The sequence below is a fragment of the Hippopotamus amphibius genome, chromosome 4, assembly GCF_030028045.1.
Source record: "Hippopotamus amphibius kiboko isolate mHipAmp2 chromosome 4, mHipAmp2.hap2, whole genome shotgun sequence".
NCBI lineage: Eukaryota > Metazoa > Chordata > Mammalia > Artiodactyla > Hippopotamidae > Hippopotamus > Hippopotamus amphibius.
Window position 1 is genome coordinate 186,993,964 of NC_080189.1, and position 20,124 is coordinate 187,014,087.

Consider the following 20,124-nt stretch of genomic DNA (forward strand, 5'->3'; position numbering starts at 1 on the left):
ACTCCAGCAAACACCTCCCCAGGCTCCTGGTGGGCAGCCGTGACCCTCGTCGTCCGTGCTGCTACAGTCCCGCCTCGTCCTCGTCCTGGTTGACACAGCCGGCTGCCCGCGCCCTCGCTCCCTGAAACCCTCCATCGCCCTGGCCACGGCCCCCTCAGTTGCCAGCCCACGGTTCACCCCAGCCTTCTCAGCCTTCGGTGGCTTCAGAGCCTCGCGCCCTGGCCTCCTGCCCCTGCTCCAGCCGATCTCCAGGGCCGGTGGCCCACAGAAGTGGTGGGAGGATGCTGCCCACCCCGTCGCTGTCATCAGGGAGGCCTTGCACCCTACTTGTAACCCATGGTGTCCCCATATGAGAGAAGAGGGACTGGGCCACAGAGGGGCCAAGCGACCTGCCTAGGGTCGGAGCCAGGGCTCTGGCCAGGAGCCCAGGGGGATGGAGGATGGGGGGTCGGGGGAGGGGGGGTGGAGGGCCTGGTGGGGCAGGCAGCCCTCTGCTGGGGCATGAATCACTAACTCTCCACGAGTGTGTGACCAGCCCAGTGCCCACTCCCTTCCTCCCGAGGAGTGTCTGGTCTCCCTGCCTCTGGCCTGAGAGCCCAGGGAGCTCAGTTGCTCTCTGAGCCCTGGGGAGACGCCAGTGGGCAGGCTCCGGGCCCCTCTGCACCTAGAGTTCCCCCAGGAAAGGAATGAGGGGCCCTGGCTCCCAGCCCTGGGACAGGGGCCTAATAGGACACTCCTACCCCCAGGGGCCCATCCCTGGCCCCTTCTCTGACCCGTAGGGCCAGTCATGTCCAAGCCCAAGTCCACTTGTGTGCCTGTGGCAGGGTAGAGCAGGCGTGCACTCAGCTGGGAACACAGGAGCCCAGCAGACCGTGGTGCACCCGCTCTGGGCCCCCAGTCCCTGCACAGGCTGGGGCAGGAAGGAAGTCCGATGTGGGGCCTCTTGGAGCATCCCTGGCTGCTCCCGTGTCCAGCCGGGTGACCTGACAGCACCGGCCCTTCTCCCTGCACTCAGGGCCCTGAGAACCAAGGGCAGCTCCGGGTCCTGGATGGAGCCCGTCTGCTGATACCAGGGTGCCCAATGCCAGACTCCGGGGCCGCTGCCCATGTGGGTGCGCAGAGGCGAGGGGAGGGGGGACGTGGAGGAGGACACGCTGCCCTTTCTTTCTCTGCGGCCACCAGAGGGCGCCCGCGCCAGGCCGGGGGGCCCGGGGTCGCCGCGGGGCAGGTGCGCACCCCGAACGCCCCGAGGGGGCCGCAGAGACGCAGCTCCGCCTCGGCAGACCGCACTCGCGGCCCGGAGGGGACCCCCGCGGTTTCTGGGCCCCCGCGCGGCCGGCGGCGCGGGTTCGCGGCGTCCAGGCCCCGCCTCGGGGAGGGCGAGCGCGCCCGCCCCCAAGAGCATCCCCCGGGCGCCCCCGGCCTGGCCGCGCGGCAGGGGCCCGGGAGCGCGCCGCCCGCGCGTGCGCCCCCCGGCCGGGCCGGCCGCGCCCCCCGCTCCCGGCGGGCGGCGGGCGGCGGGGGCGGGGGCGGGACCCGGGGCCCGAGTGCCCGCCCCCGGCCCCGCCCCCCGCCCCGGGCCGGCTCCTTTTAATGGCGCGGCGCGCGGGCGCGGCGGGCTCTCGGGCGGCCCAGCGCAGCGGACGAGCCGAGCCGGCATGTCGGGGACCCGAGCCTCCAACGACCGGCCCCCCGGCGCGGGCGGCGTCAAGCGGGGGCGGCTGCAGCACGAGGCGGCGACCACCGGCTCCCGGGTGACCGTGGTGCTGGGCGCGCAGTGGGGGGACGAGGGCAAAGGCAAGGTGGTGGACCTGCTGGCCACGGACGCCGACGTCATCAGCCGCTGTCAGGTGCGGGCCGGGCGCCGGGGCCCCCCCGCCCAGCGAGCCCCCCCTCCCCCCCCGCCCAGCGAGCCCCTCCCCTCCCCCCCCGCCCAGCGAGCCCCTCCCCCCCGGACCCAGACGGACCCTGTCCTCCCTGCCCTCCGGCCCTCCCGCGACACGCCTCTTGGACGCCTCCCCTCCCGGGACGGCCTTGCCAGCCGCCACCCCCACCCACTGGCGCGCACTCACCGTCCGCTCCCAAGCCCCTGCGCTCCTGGGCGCTCACACTCCCCTCCCGCACCGCCTGCCCCGGGGACCCCGCCTGCCCCACCAGCCCCACCAGCCCCACCCCCCAGGGCCGTGGGCCGGGGCAGAGCTATAAATGCAAGTCGCTGAGTTGGGGACACCCGATCCTCAGGGGCGGGGTGGGCCATGCGTGTGACGCTGGGCCCTCGGGGGGGGGGGGGAAGCCCAGCTGCTCTGCGGTCTGAGGGTCCCCGAGACACCCTCCCTTCCTCATTCTGTCTGGGCCTGGGGCGGGGCTGGCGGACCACCAGGGGTGGGTGTGCGCTCCGGAGGCCGAGTGCCCGCAGCCCCAGAGTGGGAGTGAGCAAGGGGGTGGCCTGGAGGGTCCGCCAAGCGGGGGCAGCGGCGAGGGCAGGACCGCGGGCCAGGACCCGAAGGCGGGCAGGGCGGGGACAAGGAGGAGAGGGAGGAGCCCCGGGCTCTGGCCAGGGTGAGCCAGTGGCTGGCGGAGCCGCTGAGGAGGCCAGACAAGAGCTGCGTCCCCTAAGGACCCGTGGCGGGGCCTCTGCCGGCCGCGGGCTGCTCTCCGCACCCCGGCTGTCCCGGCCGCCGGCAGGCAGTCCCTCGGGGCCCCGTGCCATGCTTGCTGCTTCGGACCGACAGTGCGGGGTGCGGAGGGGTCAGCTTTGGGGTGCGTGCATTGGCGCTGCCAGGGTTTGCAGCCACGTGCAGGAATGCTGCCAAAAATGAGGGAGGGATGCCCTCTGAGCTCCTCCCTGGCTCTGCGGCCTCATCCCTGAGCTCCCGCCAGGCGGCCTGGGGCTCCGGCGCCCCCAGAGGAGCCCCACGTGCCCGGCCTGGGGAAAACACGGCCATGTGGACCACTCCTGCCCGACACAGACAGTGGGTTCCTGGAAGGTGCTTCCTGGGGTGGAGGAGGGCTCCCACCCTCTCTCTGCCCTAAGCCACAGCAAGCGAGTCCATTCCTCTCCCCTGGACCCTGCAGCTGGGCGCACGGTCTGTGCCCACTCCCCTCCCTCCCCAGCTCAGGGCAGCCCCTTCTGGGGCCTGTCTGCTCCAGTGATGCCCGGGGCCCTCCCTGTGATCTCCCAGCTCTGGTCAGTGTCACCGCCCCGTCTATGGCCGTCTCCCCTCCTCGAAGTGACCTCGGGGCTTTACAGGTACCTGTGAGAGCCCTTATCTTGAAGCTGCCGCGGTGGAGATGGTTCTGGAATGAGGCCTCCCTGCTCTGCCGCCTGGGTCAGCAGGCCAGGCCCTGCCCACGGCCATCACTGGACACGACCAACCAAGGGCAGAGCAGGCTGGAACCCCCCGGCCAACCCCCTCGGCACCCTCTCCCCCACCCAGCTTCTCCAACTGAGATCAAATACATCTCCACCTGCAGGCCTCTGCTCTCCAACGTGGTGAGAGTAATTCCAGGCTGTCCTGGGATCCCACCATGGCTTCTCCCCTCCAGCCTCCAAACAGGCTGGTGAGGCGGGGAAACGGGCCCGGGGAGGGTGCGCGGTTGGAATAAGCGGCACGTGTGCGCCCTCATGTGTGCCGCGCCCACGTGATGATGCTGCTGGACCTCAGGCTGGCACGGGGGGTGTCCAGCCCACGCCCCGGGAAGGCTGCTTTTACTTAGAGCGTGGACGTGTGACGCCCAGAGTCACGGCCTTCACACCGCACCTTGGCCCCGGGAGCTGGGCCGAGCTCGTGAGCAAGGGGCCAGCGCGGCCCTGGGGAGTCGCTTGCTGTGGGCGGGGCGAGCTAGGGCCCGAGTGCCGTCTGGGTGGCTGCCTACAAGGGCTGAAGCCAGCCGCCCCCGTGACCAGACGGGCCGCCTGGCCAGTCACCTGGGCCTGGGGCCGCCCTGAGTGGCAGCCGCGACCCCGCGGCTGCCCTGACCCCTGGCTCTGGTCTTGTCTCTGCTGACCCTCCGCCACCAGCAGGCCTGTCTTCTGTCACGGCTTCGATACACTCGGGAAGCCGTTTGGTGACCTGCGGCCGCCTGGCTCACCCGGACTCACCTTCCACCTGCCCAGAGGCGGCCTGGGGCCAGACCCACCCGCGGCCCAGCAGCCATCCTCGTTTCTTCCCACCTAGGTGGTTTGGGGCCTGTGGTCAGCGTGCACCCCAAGACCCCCAAGACCTTCTTCATGGTCCAGAGACTCAAGCCTTCGGCCGCTGCTGCTGTTTCCTTTGCCTCTAGGACCTTCTGCCTGCCGCCTCCCCTCTCCCCGCATGGAGGGCGCGCGCCTGCCGCTCACCATCAGCAGCCCCCAGCCTCTCCCTTCTCGCCTCACTCTGGGCTCAGGGATCCGTGCAGCCTCCCCCTTTCCTCTTTCTGCCGCAGCCACGCGACAGCGAACCCAGACCCCCATAGTGGCCTCCCCGCGCAGGCGCCCCACACTCTCTCTGCTCTTTGCACAGCCGCTTGGGCCGCGCGCTCTGCCCACTCCCCCGGGGTCCCTGCACCTCCGCCGGGCCCTCGCTTCCCGTGTCTGCCCCGCGTCCTTCCTGCTGTTTGACAGCCCCCTCCTCCGTGGCCCTGGTAGGAGCCTAAGAGCCCACACACCTGGCCTGGCCGTTGGGGCCGTAGTGCTCCCCTTCCCCCCGCCCCCGCCACTGGGCCCTGTCCGCAGGCCACGGTGCCAGCCCTCCTTGCACTCCCAGAGGTACCTTCGTCGGGCTTTGGGCCTCCACCCAGGACCCCGAGGCCTCGGCGCGCACTGGGCAGGATTTACGACTCCCCACCTTCCAAGGGCAGCGAGACGGCTCAGCACAAGGGCACAGGGCGGGCTTCCCCAGGGGCGCGCCCTCAGCTCCCGGGAGCTGTGGCGATGGGCACGGTGGTCTCACTGAGGGGCCTGTCCCGCAGCTTGTTGGCGCTCTGCAGCTTCTCTCCCCGGGAGGGGGACTGGAAAATGCTTCCCCTGGAACCCCAGGCTGACGCAGGGGCCTCCCTGGTGGCGGGTGTTGGGGGTGAAATACCCGGTGTTGCTTCCAGAAGCAGCCTCCCCTCCACGTGTGCACCCCCATGACCCTGTTCCCCCAGCAGAGGGAGGGCCTCCCCAGGGTCACCCAGCCCCTCGTGGCTGTGGGAACACCTGCCCTGGGCAGGAGGGACCTGTGCGCCCACCTGGGGCCCACGCACTCCTTGCTGCAGGCCTCAGCCCAGTGCCTCACGGAGCAGAGTAGCTCTGTTTGGGATGAATGAATGAATGAATGGTAGGAGCCTGCCAGCAGAGCAGACACACAAAAGGAGGTGAGGATGGCCTTGGCGGGTGAACTGCACGGTTTCACCCAGAACCATGCTGGGGGTGGAGGGCAGTTCACAAGGGTCTCCGCCCTGAGAGCCGGCCCCTTGCTGCTGTGTGCCGTGATAAAACCCAAACCCGCTGCCACCGGCCCGAAGCCGCCTCCCCCACCCACGGCCACACCCAGGGGCCCGGCAGCGGCTTCACCATGGCCAGGGCTGGCTCACGCCCCTGCGAGCAGACTGTGACCTGATGCCTGGGCCCGGCAGCCAGTAGCGGTCGTCTGCCCCCACGGGCCCAGGGCGGCCTGTGCCTGTTCCCAGGCGCTGGTGTTTACCCCAGACAAAGCTGGGGTGTGCTCGGGCCAGCTGGGGTTGGCACTGGGCAGGGCGGCGGGCTGTCTGGGCCCCGCCGCCACGGCAGGCAGGATAAGGCTGGCAGGGGGGTGGCGTTCACGGAGGACGGCTGCGGGGAGGCCCTCCGCCTGCCATCTGGTCTAGCCTGGGCTCTGCTGCAAGGAGGCCACGCCCCCCATGCGGCCCCATCCACGGTGGCAAGTGTGACCATGGGTGTGAACGCACAGAGAACCTTGTGTGAGGGGAGTCACTGCACGTGTACCGAGGCGAGGGCAGAGCAAGGCCGGCGGTCTCTGGGGAGGCACAGTGACCCCAAAACCCAGGGCCCGCCAGTCACGGCAACTCAGATGTTCAAGCCTGAGCCCGTGGCCTCCGCTCCCCCCACCACCTCGTCAGTATCAGCTCCCTCCCTCCCTTCTCCCCGGCAGTCCCTGGGGTCCCTTCCGTGTCTCCCTCCGTGGAGGCCCACCCGGGTCACCCTCCAGCACCGTCACCCTGAGCCCCCCGTGGCCCGACGCCACCTGCCCACCTTCGCTCGCAGGGCACCGCCTCCTTGGCCCCCAGGCCCCTCCGTGCACTTTGTGCTGCTGCTTCCCCGTCACCTGCTCCGAGGCTGGGTCAGTTCCCACAACCAAGCATCCGGCTCGGGGCACCTGGGGAGGCGCAGGCCGGCCTTCGGCCTGAGCTGTGGGACGCGGCAGCAGGGCCGCCGGGTGCACGGCGGGACCTCGGCACCCCCAGGCTTCCGTCAGAGGCAGACCCACCCCAGTCCTGCAACCCCCGTGTCAGGTCAGACAGACCTGCACACGTGCATGTGACAAGAGGAACGCGTGGGTGTCTGGGGACCCCACGGAATGGGCTTCTAGCAGGGACCTCGGGGCGGCTGGTACAGATCACGGGGCTCAGCCCGGGGCGGAAGGGGCGTTGCGGGGGACGTCAGGCTCCGGCCCCGCTTCTTAAATTCACCCGAGTGTGGCGTGAGATCCGAGAGAGAGAGACCCTGGCCAGGTCTCTGGACACCTGCGGCGGCTCCTGGTGCGAGGAGGCCGCCCGCGTTCAGCCCTGCCTGGATGCGCCAGGGAGCGGCCACGTGTGGGGGGAGCCCCACCCTGCTGGGCCCTGCGGCAGGGGAGCCGAAGCCTCACAGCCAGCAGCCGCCGCCCCACCACGAGGCCAGGGGACCGTGCGGGGTGGGGGCGGAGGCCCAGCCCCGAAGAGGCCCCACGGATAAGCGTGTGTTTCTGCAGGAGATTCGGGCGGAAAAGGGGGGCTGGGCTGGGCGCCAAGGCTCTGGGGCCAGAGCGGCCCTAGGTTAGGCCCACAGCCCTGGGCACCAGCCAGAGTGCGCGTCTCCGCCCGCTGGCTGTGGGGACCGTCATGCTGGGGCCCGCCGTGTCCTCTAGTGGCCGGAAGTGGGACGGGAGGCCGCGTCCCTCAAGGGCGGGGCCTTGCCCTGGCCGCCCCCTTCACCCCACCGGCCTCCGCGTGATTCTTCCCTCTTTATTCTCGGATGGGAGGCGCAGGCCCCAGGGAGGGTCCCTGCTGCGGGGGTGAGGGATGCTGGGCCCGTGCCGGCATCCGGTCCCCTCCCCCAGCCCCACCCTGTGCTACCTCCGAGTGTGGGCTGTGTGGCAGCGAGGGCCACGGGGGCCTGAGTCTGTGCTTCCTGGAACGGTTGGGCCCCCTCATCCCTGCATCGGAAGAGGGACCCCCAGAGGGGCTGTGGGCAGGGCAGGCAGGGCTCTGAGTGTGTCCTCAGCTCCGGGGGCTGCACTGAGCCGTCCCCCCCGGGTGTATCAGCAGGAGACGGTCCGGGTGTGAGGACCAGCCTGGCACAGCCCCTCTCTGGTACCCAGTCCCCTGGCCAGGCCCCTGCACTCCATCCCAGGAGCAGGGCCCTAACCCAGCACCCCAGACACGCGTGGGAGCCGACCACTGGACCAGAATCCCCAAGTCCAAGCATGGACTGCATCTCACGCCACCCCTGGCAGCCCAGAGGGGGCTCCTGAGCACCTGCATTTAGAGCTGCCCGGGGGGAGGCCTGGCACCCGGCAGGCCCTCCCAGGGTGGGTCCAAGCCCAGGGCCCCTGGACACTGAGCCGGTTTCTGTTCCCAGGGGGGCAACAATGCTGGCCACACCGTGGTGGTGGACGGCCAGGAGTATGCCTTCCACCTGCTGCCCAGCGGCATCATCAACACCAAGGCCGTGTCCTTCATCGGTGAGTGCCCGCCCCGCCCCGCCCCGGGCATCCCCAGTGTGCGAGCGGGAGAGCCCCGGGATGTCATCCAGCCCAGGGGCCCGATGTGCAGGCTGGACACAGCCGGAGAGCTGGGCTGGACCCCGGCCCCACCTGCCCTTGCCAGCGTGAGGAGCAGGTGCTCTGGCCGGGAGGGGATAACCTGCTCAGCCGGGGCCTTGGCCCTGGGCCCAGAGGTTCAAGTCCCCGCCCCAGGCGGGAGCCCTCACAGAGGCCCCTGATCCCAGCCCTGTCCTCACAGCCAGGACCCCACCCAGCCTGGGCCAGAGGGAGGGAGGGTGCCAGCGGCTCCACCGAGTGCTCAGACTCCCCCAGTGTGCGTGTGCAAGCCTGCGTGCGTGTGTGTGAGTCTGTGTGTGTGCATTCATGCGTGTGTGCATGCAGGTGTTGTGTGCGTGTGTGAGCATGCATGCAGGTGTTGTGTGCATGTGTGTGCATGTGCATGCAGGTGTTGTGTGAGTGTGTGTGTGTGCGTGCGGGTGTTTGTGTGCTTGTGTGCGTGCAGGTGTTGTGTGCGTGTGTGAGCATACATGCAGGTGTTGTGTGAGTGTGTGCGTGTGCGTGCGTGCGGTGTTGTGTGTGTGCATGCATGTGGGTGTTGTGTGCATGCATGCAGGTGTTGTGTGCGTGTGTGAGCATGCGTGCAGGTGTTGTGTGCGTGTGTGTGCATGTGCATGCAGGTGTTGTGTGAGTGTGTGCGTGTGCATGCGGGTGTTTGTGTGCGTGTGTGCGTGCAGGTGTTGTGTGCGTGTGTGAGCATACATGCAGGTGTTGTGTGAGTGTGTGCGTGTGCATGCGTGCGGGTGTTGTGTGTGTGAGCATGCGTGCAGGTATTGTGTGAGTGTGCGCATGTGTGCGCATGCGTATGGGTGTCGTGTGAGTGTGTGAGTATGCGTGCGGGTGTTGTGTGTGTGTGCGTGCAGTGTTGTGTGTGTGTGCGTGCGTGCGGGTGTTGTATGCGTGTGCGTGCGTGCGAGTGTTGTGTGCATGTGTGTGCTCTTGTGCGTGCCCTTCAGTGGGTGTGCGGGTGGGCGGGCCTGGCCCCTTGCCACGTGGCTGGCGGTGGCTGTGGCAGGGAAGCTGCTCCGGGCCGTCCTGCAGCCCCTCCCCCGGCCCTTCCGCTGCCCACTCCCCTGTGGAACACGCCCTGGGAGCCCCTGGTGCTCCTGCTTCTGGCTCCTTACGGGACTTAGCAGGGCCACACTGGTGACTGGTCGGCCCTGCCCACTCCCCGCCCAGCAGGTGCGCCCGGAGGTGGCTCAGGGTCTGGCCCTGCGTGTGAGCCCAGGGACACGGCGGCTGAGGGGCCACAGGGCGGTGGGCAGTGAGGCTGAGCCGGGGGCGAGGGTCGCCCGGAGCCCCCTCCGTGGGCGCAGACAGTGGGCGGGGACGGGCAGCGAGCGCCCCAGCTCCCCGGGACCCTGCGCCCCGGGCTGGGGCTCTGCAGCGGGAAGCGAGGCCGGGGAGGCGCCCCTCAACCGGGCGGGCTGTGCCGGGTCTCCGAGGGGCTGGGCGTGTGTCGGGGCCAGGGGTCTCCAGGGAGCACGGGCGAGGGTTCAGCTCAGCCAGACTGCGATGCAAAGCCCCCTTAGCAAGGCCGGAACAAGCCGGCGCTCACACAGCTGCCCCCCAGCCCGCGTCCCTCCCCCAGGCCCCGCCACGTGGTCACATCAGGACTCGTGGCATTTAGGTGACCTTTTGTGCTCAGTGTGGCTTGCGTCACCTCTAAGGCACTCCCGTCTGGACCAGTGTCCCGTCTCCCTCGGCCAATCCTGGTGCCAAGGGGACGGGCTCCTCCCGGGAAAGCAGTGGGGACCCCGCTTGGCTGGTTTTGGTCTTAGAGGAAGGGGCCAGCGTTGGCTTTAGCCTGGCCCACGGTGACCTCGTGACCTTGACGAGCCCCCTCGTTCCCCGGCCTCGGACTCTGCCCGTGCAGAACATCTCTGTAGACGCTACTTCAGTTTTACTTGGATGGGGAAGCGTGGTTTCCTGGAGGCCCTGCTCGGGTCCTGGGAGCTGTTGGAGGCTGCATTTCTCCTCCTGTTTTCCTGTTTTCATGCCATTTAAATAAAACATAACAGCTTTATGGAAGTATAATTTATATACCGTAAAGGTCACTCCTGGGAGGGTACGATTGTATGTCCGTCACAGCTCAGTTCTAGCACATTCTCACCCACCCCACTGCTGACCTGCTGTCTCTATAAATCCTTCACGACAGCTTTTGTTTTGTTTTGACCTTTTTTTTTTTTTTTTGGCTGCATTGGGTCTTCATTGCTGGGTGTGGGCTTTCTCTAGTGGTGACAAGTGGGGGCGACTCTTTGTTGTGGTGCGCAGGTTTCTCATTGCTGTGGCTTCTCTTGTTGCAGAGCATGGGCTCTAGGCACGCGGGCTTCAGTAGTTGCGGCACATGGGCTCAGCAGCTGTGGCACACAGGCTTATTTGCTCCACTGCATGTGGGATTTTCCTGGACCAGGGATCGAACCTGTGTTCCCTGCATTAGCAGGCAGATTCTTTTTTTTTTTTTTACCTGAGCTCTTTATTGGAATATAATTGCTTTACACTGTTGTGCCAGTTTCTGCTGTACAACAAAGTGAATCAGCTGTATGTATACATGTATCCCCATATCCCCTCCCTCCTGTGACTCCCTCACCCTCCCTGTCCCAGCCCTCTAAGTCATCACCCATCATCGAGTGGATCTCCCTGTGCTCTGCAGCAGCTTCCCACGAGCTATCTATTTTACATTTGGTCGTGTATATATGTCAATGCTACTCTCTCACTTCGTCCCAGCTTCCCCTTCGCCCCACCCCCGCCCCGTGTCCCCAAGTCTGTTCTCTACATCTGCATCTTTATTCTTGCCCTGCCACTGGGTTCATCAGTACCGTTTTTTTAGATTCCATATGTATGCGTTAGCATACGGTATTTGTTTTTCTCTTTCTGGCTTACTTCGCTCTGTATGACAGACTCTAGGTCCATCCACCTCACTACAAATAACTCAACTTCATTCCTTTTTATGGCTGAGTAATTGACAGGCGATTCTTAACCACTGCGCCACCAGGGACGTCCCTGACCATTTTTCTATTGTGATAAAATATACATAATATAAATTTACCATCTTAGCCACTTTTAACTGTACAGTTCGGTAGCCTTGAGTACATTCACACTGTTGTGCAGCCATCACCACCGTCATCTTCAGAACTTTGTCATCTCCCTAAACAGAAATTCTCTCCACATTAAACACTCGCCCCCCTTCCCCTCCCCCAGCCCCTGGCCCCAGCGTCCTACTTTCTGTCTCTGTGAGTTTGACTCCTCTAGGGACCACATTCGAGTGGATGGTACAGAACGTGTCCTTTAGTGTCTGGCTTATCCCACTTTACTGTATAGAGTCTCGCACCCATCCCTGTGCAGCCTGGGCCAGCCTCTGCTTCCTTTTTAAGGCTGGTTCCTCTCCCCTCCTGTGGACGGACCTCATTGTCTTTACCCATCCGTCCTCTGATGGAGCCTGGGTTGCTTCGCATCTGAGCTGTTGTGAGCGACGCTGTTATGAGCTTGGGGGCAGGAATTTGACGCTGTTTTAAACGCACGTCCCTCCCGTCCATGATACAATCCGGTCTCGTTTCCGTGTGTTGCAGGCAATGGGGTGGTTGTCCACCTACCAGGCTTGTTTGAAGAGGCAGAAAAGAATGAGAAGAAAGGTAGGTCCGTGTCCCCGCCTTGCCCAGGACTCCTGTGCGTTCCCAGTGGCCGAGCTGGCGGGTGTCTCGCCGTGTGCTTTCTCCCGAGGGCGGCGGCAGGTGGGCAGATGGGGCGGCTTCCGTGGCCGGCCCCCACCTGGACCTGCTGGCTCTGCCTGTGCAGGAAGCTGGGGGCGGGCAGTCCAGGGGCCCCAGACTCTGGCTTCAGGCCACAGCCTCCATGTCGCAGGGGAGCTTTCATGACGCTGGGGACAGGTAACACCAGGAGATACAAACTCAGGCTGTCCAGGAGGGAGCCCCGGAGCCTGGAATTTGACCTCCATGTTCGGTTGAGACTGGGGACCATTGGGCCGACCATGCCTGCAGGGAAGGATGTGGTCCCTGGGGGCTGCTCGGGGGCAGGAGGTGGACAGGCAGTGACCGAGGCCACCAGCCAGGCATCTGGGCAGGCGGGACTCTGATGGTTGTCTAGAGGCACGCTGACCACAGGCAGCCCTGAGACTCCGTGCAGGAAGCAGAGCCTCGGCCTCAGGGCTCAGCACAGGCATGAAAAGAGCAAGTGGGACCCTGGCCCTGGCACGTGGGCACCAGGAGGTGCTGGGACGGAGGCCCCATGGGGAGACAGGTCTCCCCATGGGGATGTGGGTGGATGTCCCCAGCAGGGAGGGCCCGGGACCCCCCATAGAGAGGCCACAAGGGAGAGGGCCCACCACAAATTAGAGGTGACTTTGTGGCCCGTCGCCGACCGTGTGCCATGTCTGCAGGCCTGAAGGACTGGGAGAAGAGGCTCGTCATCTCTGACCGCGCCCACCTTGGTGAGTCTCAGGTCCTCCCCGCCCACCCGCCCGTGGACAAGGGACAGCCCCATGCCCCCCGTGGCCCGGGGCTCCCCCAGGCCTTCTCCAAGGGCTTCCTGGGTCGGGACCACTGCCCCCACCAGCAGACGGGGAGACTGAGGCCCGAGGGGGCCCCAGCGTGTCCCCAGAGGCCCCACAACTGTCTGTCTCCCCCGCTCTCGGCGCCCCCGCCGGCCCGGCTGGCAGTGTTCGATTTTCACCAGGCGGTGGACAGCCTGCAGGAGGTGCAGAGGCAGGCCCAGGAGGGCAAGAAGTGAGTAGCGTGTGTGCCCGGCCTGTGTCCTCGAGCCCACGGCCGGAGAGCTGGGGGCGTGGCGGGGGGGAGCGTGCGTCCACCTGAATCCCCTGAGGACGGTACCTGTCGGTTCATCCTGGGCCTCCCCGGCCCCGAAGCCCGCGTGAGCCACGTCTCCCCAGGGCGAGGCCGTCCCCCTGGCGGCCACCCTGAGCAGTGCCCGTGCTGTCACCTGCCACGCCCACCGTTCCCACGGGGATCCTAAGTCAGCCTCGACCACAGCTCTTGATGGCCAGTCACGGGTCCTCCAGAGATGTTTACTAGAGTGCCCTGGGCCTCCGAAGGGGGCAGGGAGGGTCAGGGCTGGGGCTGAGACCCGTGTGCCACCACCGCAGCCCCCGGGTCGTGGGAAGCTGGCCGCATGAGGCGCCAGGCGGTCCTCACCGCCGTCCTGGCCTCCTGGTGCTGCTGCCGGGACGGACCCTGAGATGTCACCGAGCGTGCCCTTGATTTATGGGGGTGGAAATGGAGGGCTGGGGGGCTGCCTGGGACCCCGGGTTCCCAGACGCCTCCCCCGGGCTCCGGGCAGGCTCTCCTGGGCGTCCTGACGTCACAGCCCGAGGCCTGTCTTTCAGCATTGGCACCACCAGGAAGGGGATTGGGCCGGCCTACTCGTCCAAAGCAGCCCGCACGGGCCTCCGCATCTGCGACCTCCTGTCGGACTTTGACGAATTCTCCACCCGGTACCCGACCCGTCCACGGCCCCCGGGGAGCCTGGCCGGGGAGGCGGGTGCAGGGCTCCGGGGGGACGGGGTCACATCACTGTTGCTTCCGCAGGTTCAAGAACCTGGCCCACCAGCACCAGTCCATGTTCCCCACTTTGGAAATAGACATTGAAGGTCAACTCAAAAGGCTCAAGGTAGAGCTGGGCACCCCGGTGTCAGGGTCCGCGTTCCGTCCAGTGTCCATGCAGTCAGGCAGTGCACGCATCTCGGGGCGTCGTGGCAGGTGGCTGGGCTCGGGGACTGCCGGCCTCCTGTGTGGGTCCCCAGCTGGCTAGGGTTAGGGTTAGGGTTAGGGTGGTCTCAGGAGGTCAGGGGCTCACCTGCTGACCTGGCCCCTCGCATCCTCTCTGAGGAAACTGCCCCAGATGTGCTGGGGGTCGGAGGCCGACCCTGTCTGTCTCGGGCAGGAAGTAAAGGTGCCCCAGCTCCCAGAGCGGGTGGGAAACGGGATGTCAGCGCAGAGCCCTTCTGGAAGTTTCCAGGGCTGGGGCCCCAGCTCCTCCAGCCTTCTCTGGGGCTGTAAACATGGACAGGGCTGGACCACCGGGGATATTTGCAGACCGAGCCCCTCGCTGGGCTGGAATTTGCTGGAAAAGAGTCTGTCTGGGGGGGAGGCTGGAGCTGTGGACACCCCAGTTCCCGCATCCTCCCCTTTCTCCCAGAGCTTCTCCGAGCGCATCCGACCCATGGTCCGAGACGGCGTTTACTTCATGTACGAGGCGCTCCATGGCCCCCCCAAGAAAATCCTCGTAGAAGGCGCCAACGCAGCCCTCCTCGACATTGACTTCGGTACGTTCCCGGCCAGATCCCCACAAACCCAGCCTTTCGTGTCTGCCGGGGAGGCAGGTGCGGCGGGGCTGCCTCCACAGCCACACTGCCAGCCGTGCCCAGGAAGTGGTGGTTCTGCCCTCGTTTCCCTAACTTCAGCCGGGAGGGGAGAGAGGGGAGGCTGGGCTGGAGGTGAGGGAGGGAGGGAAGGAGCCTCGACTGCCCCACGCGGGCCGCTGTCCACCCTGCCCCCGTCCAGGAACACAGTCGCACTGAGGCCGCCTGGCACAGGCGGGGAGGCACCCACCTTCCAAGCCTGAGCGACCCTCTCCCTCCCTCCCCACGCCAGCTCATACACAAGGCACCCTCCCCCATGATGGTCCCTTGGACCAGAGGCCCTGGAGACCCCCACCGAGGGGGACCCTTGGGCCGGGGTGATCTGCAGGGTGGCAGCCGACCAGCTCTGTCTCACAGGGACCTACCCCTTTGTGACATCATCCAACTGCACGGTGGGCGGTGTGTGCACCGGCCTGGGCATCCCCCCCCAGAACATAGGCGAGGTCTACGGCGTGGTGAAGGCCTACACCACACGCGTGGGCATCGGTGCCTTCCCTACCGAGCAGATCAACGTGAGTCCGCAGCCCGTCGGGGCCGTGGGGGGCACCTGGTGGAGGGGACGGGGGAGGCTGAGGAGGTGCTGGGGGCTGCCTGCTGCAGCCCCGTCCCACCACGTGGCCTACATGGCAGAGCCCCTGGGCTAAGGAAGGACACTGAGAGCCATCTCTCTGCTCCATTCTTGGGGCCACAGGCCACCTTCATCCTTGCGGGCCTGAGCCAGCCTGGGTTTTGGTCTTGGGCAAGCTAGAACGAGGCCAGAAGCAGCGCCCCTGCCTCACTCGGCAAACTGCTTTCCAGCCTCATGGGTGTTTCTGGACGCTCAGGACACCGCCAGCCTCCCTCTCACCTGGCCTTGTGCCCTCGAGGCCGGTGAGGACACAAGACTGTTGTCCCGGGCGGGTGTGTGAGGGCCGGAGCAGGAAGGGGTTTGCACGGGATGCAGGGAAAGGGAGAGGCCCCCTGAGAAATAAACACACGCCGGCCCGAGGCTCAGCGGCAGGGCCAGGTCCATCCCCGCCGCCTGCCCACGAGGCCCGGAAGGAAGCGCTGGTCAGCGTGGCCCTGCCCGTGGGGGCCTCAGCTGGGGCAGGTGCGCCAGGACCAGGGAAGTATGTGTGAGGAGGGGGTGGTCGTCAGCTGCAGCGGGAGGGTGGGGGCCGGGCAGAGGAGGTTCTGAGCGCCGGGCAGCCGGGCACAGGCTCTCTTTCCCGCGGCACCAGGGCCCTCTCTGTCCCCGCGCAGGAGATCGGGGACCTGCTGCAGAGCCGCGGCCACGAGTGGGGCGTGACCACGGGCAGGAAGCGGCGCTGCGGCTGGCTGGACCTCATGATCCTGAGATATGCCCACATGGTCAATGGATTCACTGCGTAAGTGGTGCTTCCGGCACGTGCGCCACTGCACCCCCCGCGCCGCCGCTCCCACCCCGGGCCTGTCCCCCTGGCGCCTGTCCACGCCGGGGCCCGTCCCTGCATCCCCAGATACCACGGAGCAGGGGAGCTGGGCATCAGGGCTCAGGGCCACAGCCTCCCCGCGCGGGGTGCTGTCACCCGAGGGAGACCCTTCTGCACGGCGAGGCCGCCGTGGGGTGACACGCAGGCCAGTCCAGGGCTCCTGAGCACAGGCAGGGAAGGCGACGTCATGAGGCCACAGGCACCTTGGCTGCTAGAAGATGTTAAAATAGCTCCCGTGGCGCCAGGGAGGGAACCCGGAACAGAGGGCCTGCCCTGGTCCTGATGGGCCCAGCGCCCTCTGCGGAGTGGGCCTGGGCTGGGCTTGGCCAAACCTGCTGTCCAGACCTCTCTTCTGCTAGGGTGGGGGGCTGGGGCCGCAGGGTGGGGAGGGGAGACCGTCCCAACACAGAGCGCGGCCTAGTGCTGAAGAAGGCCCCGCGGAGCTCCCAGAGCCCAGAGCCCCGAGCGGGGCCTTCACCCTGCGAGCTGGACCAGCAGCAAACACCATCATCTCGTTTCCCCCGAACTCCCAGGGTCACACTGGGCTTGGGAGAAGGGAGCAGAACGAACCCCTGGTGGGAGAGGCCACCCTTGAAGCTCCTGAGACCCCACAGAGTGGCAGCGGTGGGGCTGCAGGCTGGGCCGGTCCTGGAGAACGGCGGGCCGGGCGTACAGCCCCTCTGTGGCCTCCTCGGGTCCCCCGGCTCTGGAGCCCCGGTCCGCGTGGCTGTGGAGAGGAAGAGGCCTCCGAGGGTGCTGGGGGCAAGAGCCCCGCCGCGTGTCCGCGGGAACGGCTGAAGCAGCACCCCCTCCCCGGGGAGGCGGGGAGGGCCCCCACAGCACCTCCAAGACTGACCAGGCAGCCGGGCTGCTCTTGGGGACGGCCATGGTTCTGGCGATTCAGACCTTCCCCTCGGGAGTGAGGCGCTTCGTGTGAATGGGGGCCTTGCTGCTTCCTCCCCAGAAGGACAGGCCAGGGTGCGAGGTGCACGCTTGTCACGGGGTGCGGCCCACGAGTTAACCGCAGCTGCGCGCGCTTGGCGTGGGGGGCCGTCCATCAGCTGGAGGCTCAGGGATGAAGTGGCTGAGGACGCGGCGTCCGAGCTCCCCGACCCTCCGTCCTTGTGTGCAAAACGGGGAGACACAGCCTCTCAAGGTCCTGAGGGTGACGGCCAAGTCCAGGAGAGGACGGTGGTGCCGCGCACGCCGGCCCACACGGGCTGGGGAGACGCAGGGACACCCACCCGTAGGCCCTTGAGGCCTGGCCATGCAGAGACAGGAAAAGGAAGGGGAGAAACTTACAGGAAGCCCAGGCTCCCCAGCCCTGGGCGGGCGGTGCCAGGAGGCCTGCAGGGGTGGACGCCGTCGTGGGCACCGGTGGTCTCGGCTCAGTCTTGGGGTCTCCCGGGGCAAAGGGGAGTGAATGGGCACGAGGCTCACGTGCCCAGACCCTCAACGCGGCCGCAAGAAGGGCAGAAAGGGCAGTTCCTCTGGATCAGGGTCCCCACAGGATGCTTAGGGCCAGGCGAGCGAGGTGGCTGCAGCTGGGCTCCCGCCGTCGGTGGCCTTTTCCGTCCTCCTTTCGTATTCCCGGCAAATAGAGGAGAAGCGAGGGGTGGAGCCCCGACAGGAGAAGGGCGGCGTAGCAACCGCGCCTCGGCTTCTCGCTGTGCTTCCCGACAGGCTGGCCTTAACGAAGCTTGACATCCTGGATGCCCTGGATGAGATCAAAGTCGGCATCGCGTACAAGCTCGGCGGCAAGCGGATCCCCTACTTCCCAGGTGCAAGTGCAGTGGCTTTCCTGTCCTTGGCCCGTCTCACGGGACCTGGGAACAGACGTGACCCGGGTTTCCAGGGCGAGGGGACAGGGTGTGTGCATTGAACACATGGGGTAAGCGAGTGTCTGGAAGACGCATCCCGCTTCCGTCCGTGGCAGGTTCTCACCCCGACGGGAGGCCTGGCCGGGCCTCGGGGCAGCTGCTGGGCGTCCACAGTCTGGGAAGGGCTCAGGGGGACTTGGAGGGACCAGCCTGACCCCGGTACCATGGGGGACCCTCAGGCATCTGGAGTCAAGGCCCACCTTCCAGGAGCTGGGGACTCACCTGAAATAGCAGACGTGAGCTTTGGATGCTCAGAGCTCTGGGCAAATCGGAAGACGACTTTGAGCTAAGAAAACATACATTTTTGGTCAGACTCTTTAAGGTCCTAACTGGAGTTTCTGCAACCAAGCAAGCATCCCTTCTTTTAAAAAGCATAAAGGCAGCACTGTTTTCCTGGTTTCACAGTCACTTGTGCATGTGGACGGGGGTCATGTCTGACCCCACTCCCGCAGGCGGCCGTGGGCGAGCTGACCCCCGCTGCCCCACCCCCAGCACGTGTGTACACCCGCCAGCGCCAGGGGCTGTGGGAGCGCCGTGCGTCCTCTCGGCCAGTGTCCCCAAGCCCTACTGACCCTGAGCTTGGAGAGGGCGCAGCAGGAGTGTGCTGCGACCCCAGGGAGCATGCAGACCCAGAGCACGTGCAGGCCTCTTGCAGTGGGCGGCTCCTTCCAGCATCTTCTGACAGTAAGGGGTGGTTGGCGTCTGCTGTGCGCTCCGGAGTCCTGGCCAAGCGGGGTCCCTGCCCTGGGAGGGGGATATAGATCCTTCAGCACCTCTTAACACTTCAGGACTGCAGATCACCTTAGAATGTGCAAGCAGGAGCCTCGGAGCTCCTGGGCTGAGTCTCCATGGACGTTGCAGCAAGGCGAGTCGTGAATCCATGTCCAGGGTGGCACGTCCCCTGGGCTGGAAGGGGTACAGCCCGTGGCGGAGAACCACCCCTCGCCCTGAGAAAACTGAGCAGGGCGGCTTGCCTTCCCCACCTCCAAGCCCCGGGGCAGGCAGACCCCGGCCTGGGGGTCCCGGGGCCCACGGCCTAGCAAACGTCCACAGCATGTGGTTCACCCCTACCCTGTGTGTCCCCAGCCAACCAGGAGATTCTGCAGAAGGTGGAGGTGGAGTATGAGACACTGCCCGGGTGGAAGGCGGACACCACGGGTGCCAGGAAGTGGGAGGACCTGCCCCCGCAGGCCCAGAGCTACATCCGGTTTGTGGAGAACCACGTCGGAGTGGCAGGTGGGTGCCCTGCGCCTCAGCCGCCCCTGCCCACCGTGCCCCAGGCTGAACCTCCTCTTTTCCTTTCAGTGAAATGGGTTGGTGTCGGCAAATCCAGAGATTCGATGATCCAGCTGTTTTAGACCAAGACAGAGCTGATCCCAGCAGGCCACGGCGGGCCCATCCACGCCAGCAGCCACAGTCGCGTTCCTTCCTCGGCCAGCAGAACCAACGCCGTAAACAGAGAGATTTGAAAACTCTTGTCTGTACTTTTATACTTCTCTTTAAGCCTTCAGCTCAACCCACTGATTTATACAACAACTTGAAACATCCAGAAAGCAGTGCTGTGTACATCTTTAAAAATCCTGCAGCGCTCAAAACAGAGAACTTTCACGGCACGTGAGTTGTCACGTGGTTGTATGTCCGGCTGGAGCCGTTTAGTAATAAACAAATCCAATAGCCGCTGAACAGTAGTGATCAGTGCATGTTTTGTTCTGACTTTGTCCTCGTTGTTTTGACTTTTAAACACCGAAAGGCACCACTGTGCAGCGTCTGCAGTCTGGGTGACACACGTTTTTCTGTCGCGAAGCCAAGCCGTTTGTTTGCTCAGACAACAAAGTGGAACCAGCCCGGGAAAGAGAGACCACGGGCATTAAACACGTTTTCCAAAACTAAACGTTTCAACAGATTCACCCTAGAGCCCTGAGCGCTTCCCCACCCCAGCAGCCCCCTCCATCTCAGTGGGACCCCCTCTGCCCCTGTCCCTGGGAGTCCCCTGGGCTAGGAAGCCACTTCTCAACCAGCCAGAGCTGCAAAGAGCCTACTGTGGTCTGCGCTCAGCCAGAAGCTAAGTAGCCTCCTTAAACAGCTCTTCAGTGTTTGAGATAAGTTTAGAAAAATAACTGATCTTCTGGTATCATTTCAGAGAGGGAAGGAATTATACATATGGAGAGACCCAAAGTCCACCAGGCTTCAATTCTAGCTTTTTAGAGCTGAGGATGCCAGCTGGGTTCACTGACATCAAGCCGGTGCCAACTTGGCTTGCTTCCCTGTGGACCCCGCTGGCCCCGGGAGGTTCCACAGGGTCCGGTGTCTCTGGCTCGCACCATGGAGTCCTGAACACATGTGATAGCATATCGGGTGAACGGGCCACATACTGGATGTGTGGCTTCACACGT

The 20,124-nt window shown here is 65.7% G+C and overlaps 1 protein-coding gene across 2 annotated transcripts; it reads left to right on the plus strand.

The window, feature by feature from the left end:
- The first annotated feature begins 1,591 nt into the window (after window positions 1-1,591).
- On the plus strand, window positions 1,592-19,414 carry ADSS1 (adenylosuccinate synthase 1). 2 transcript variants are annotated; one of them, XM_057733759.1, is made up of 13 exons: window positions 1,592-1,850; window positions 7,805-7,907; window positions 11,576-11,638; window positions 12,403-12,453; window positions 12,682-12,748; window positions 13,366-13,473; window positions 13,568-13,649; window positions 14,178-14,304; window positions 14,758-14,912; window positions 15,643-15,767; window positions 17,535-17,632; window positions 18,818-18,967; window positions 19,037-19,414. In XM_057733759.1, exons 1-13 carry the CDS (start codon window positions 1,659-1,661, stop codon window positions 19,087-19,089), a joined length of 1,374 nt encoding a protein of 457 aa, XP_057589742.1. In that variant the 5' UTR covers window positions 1,592-1,658; the 3' UTR covers window positions 19,090-19,414. The 2 variants fall into 2 exon arrangements, with proteins under 2 accessions (XP_057589742.1, XP_057589743.1); XM_057733760.1 differs by having other exon boundaries at window positions 1,644-1,754.
- The last annotated feature ends 710 nt before the right edge of the window (window positions 19,415-20,124 follow it).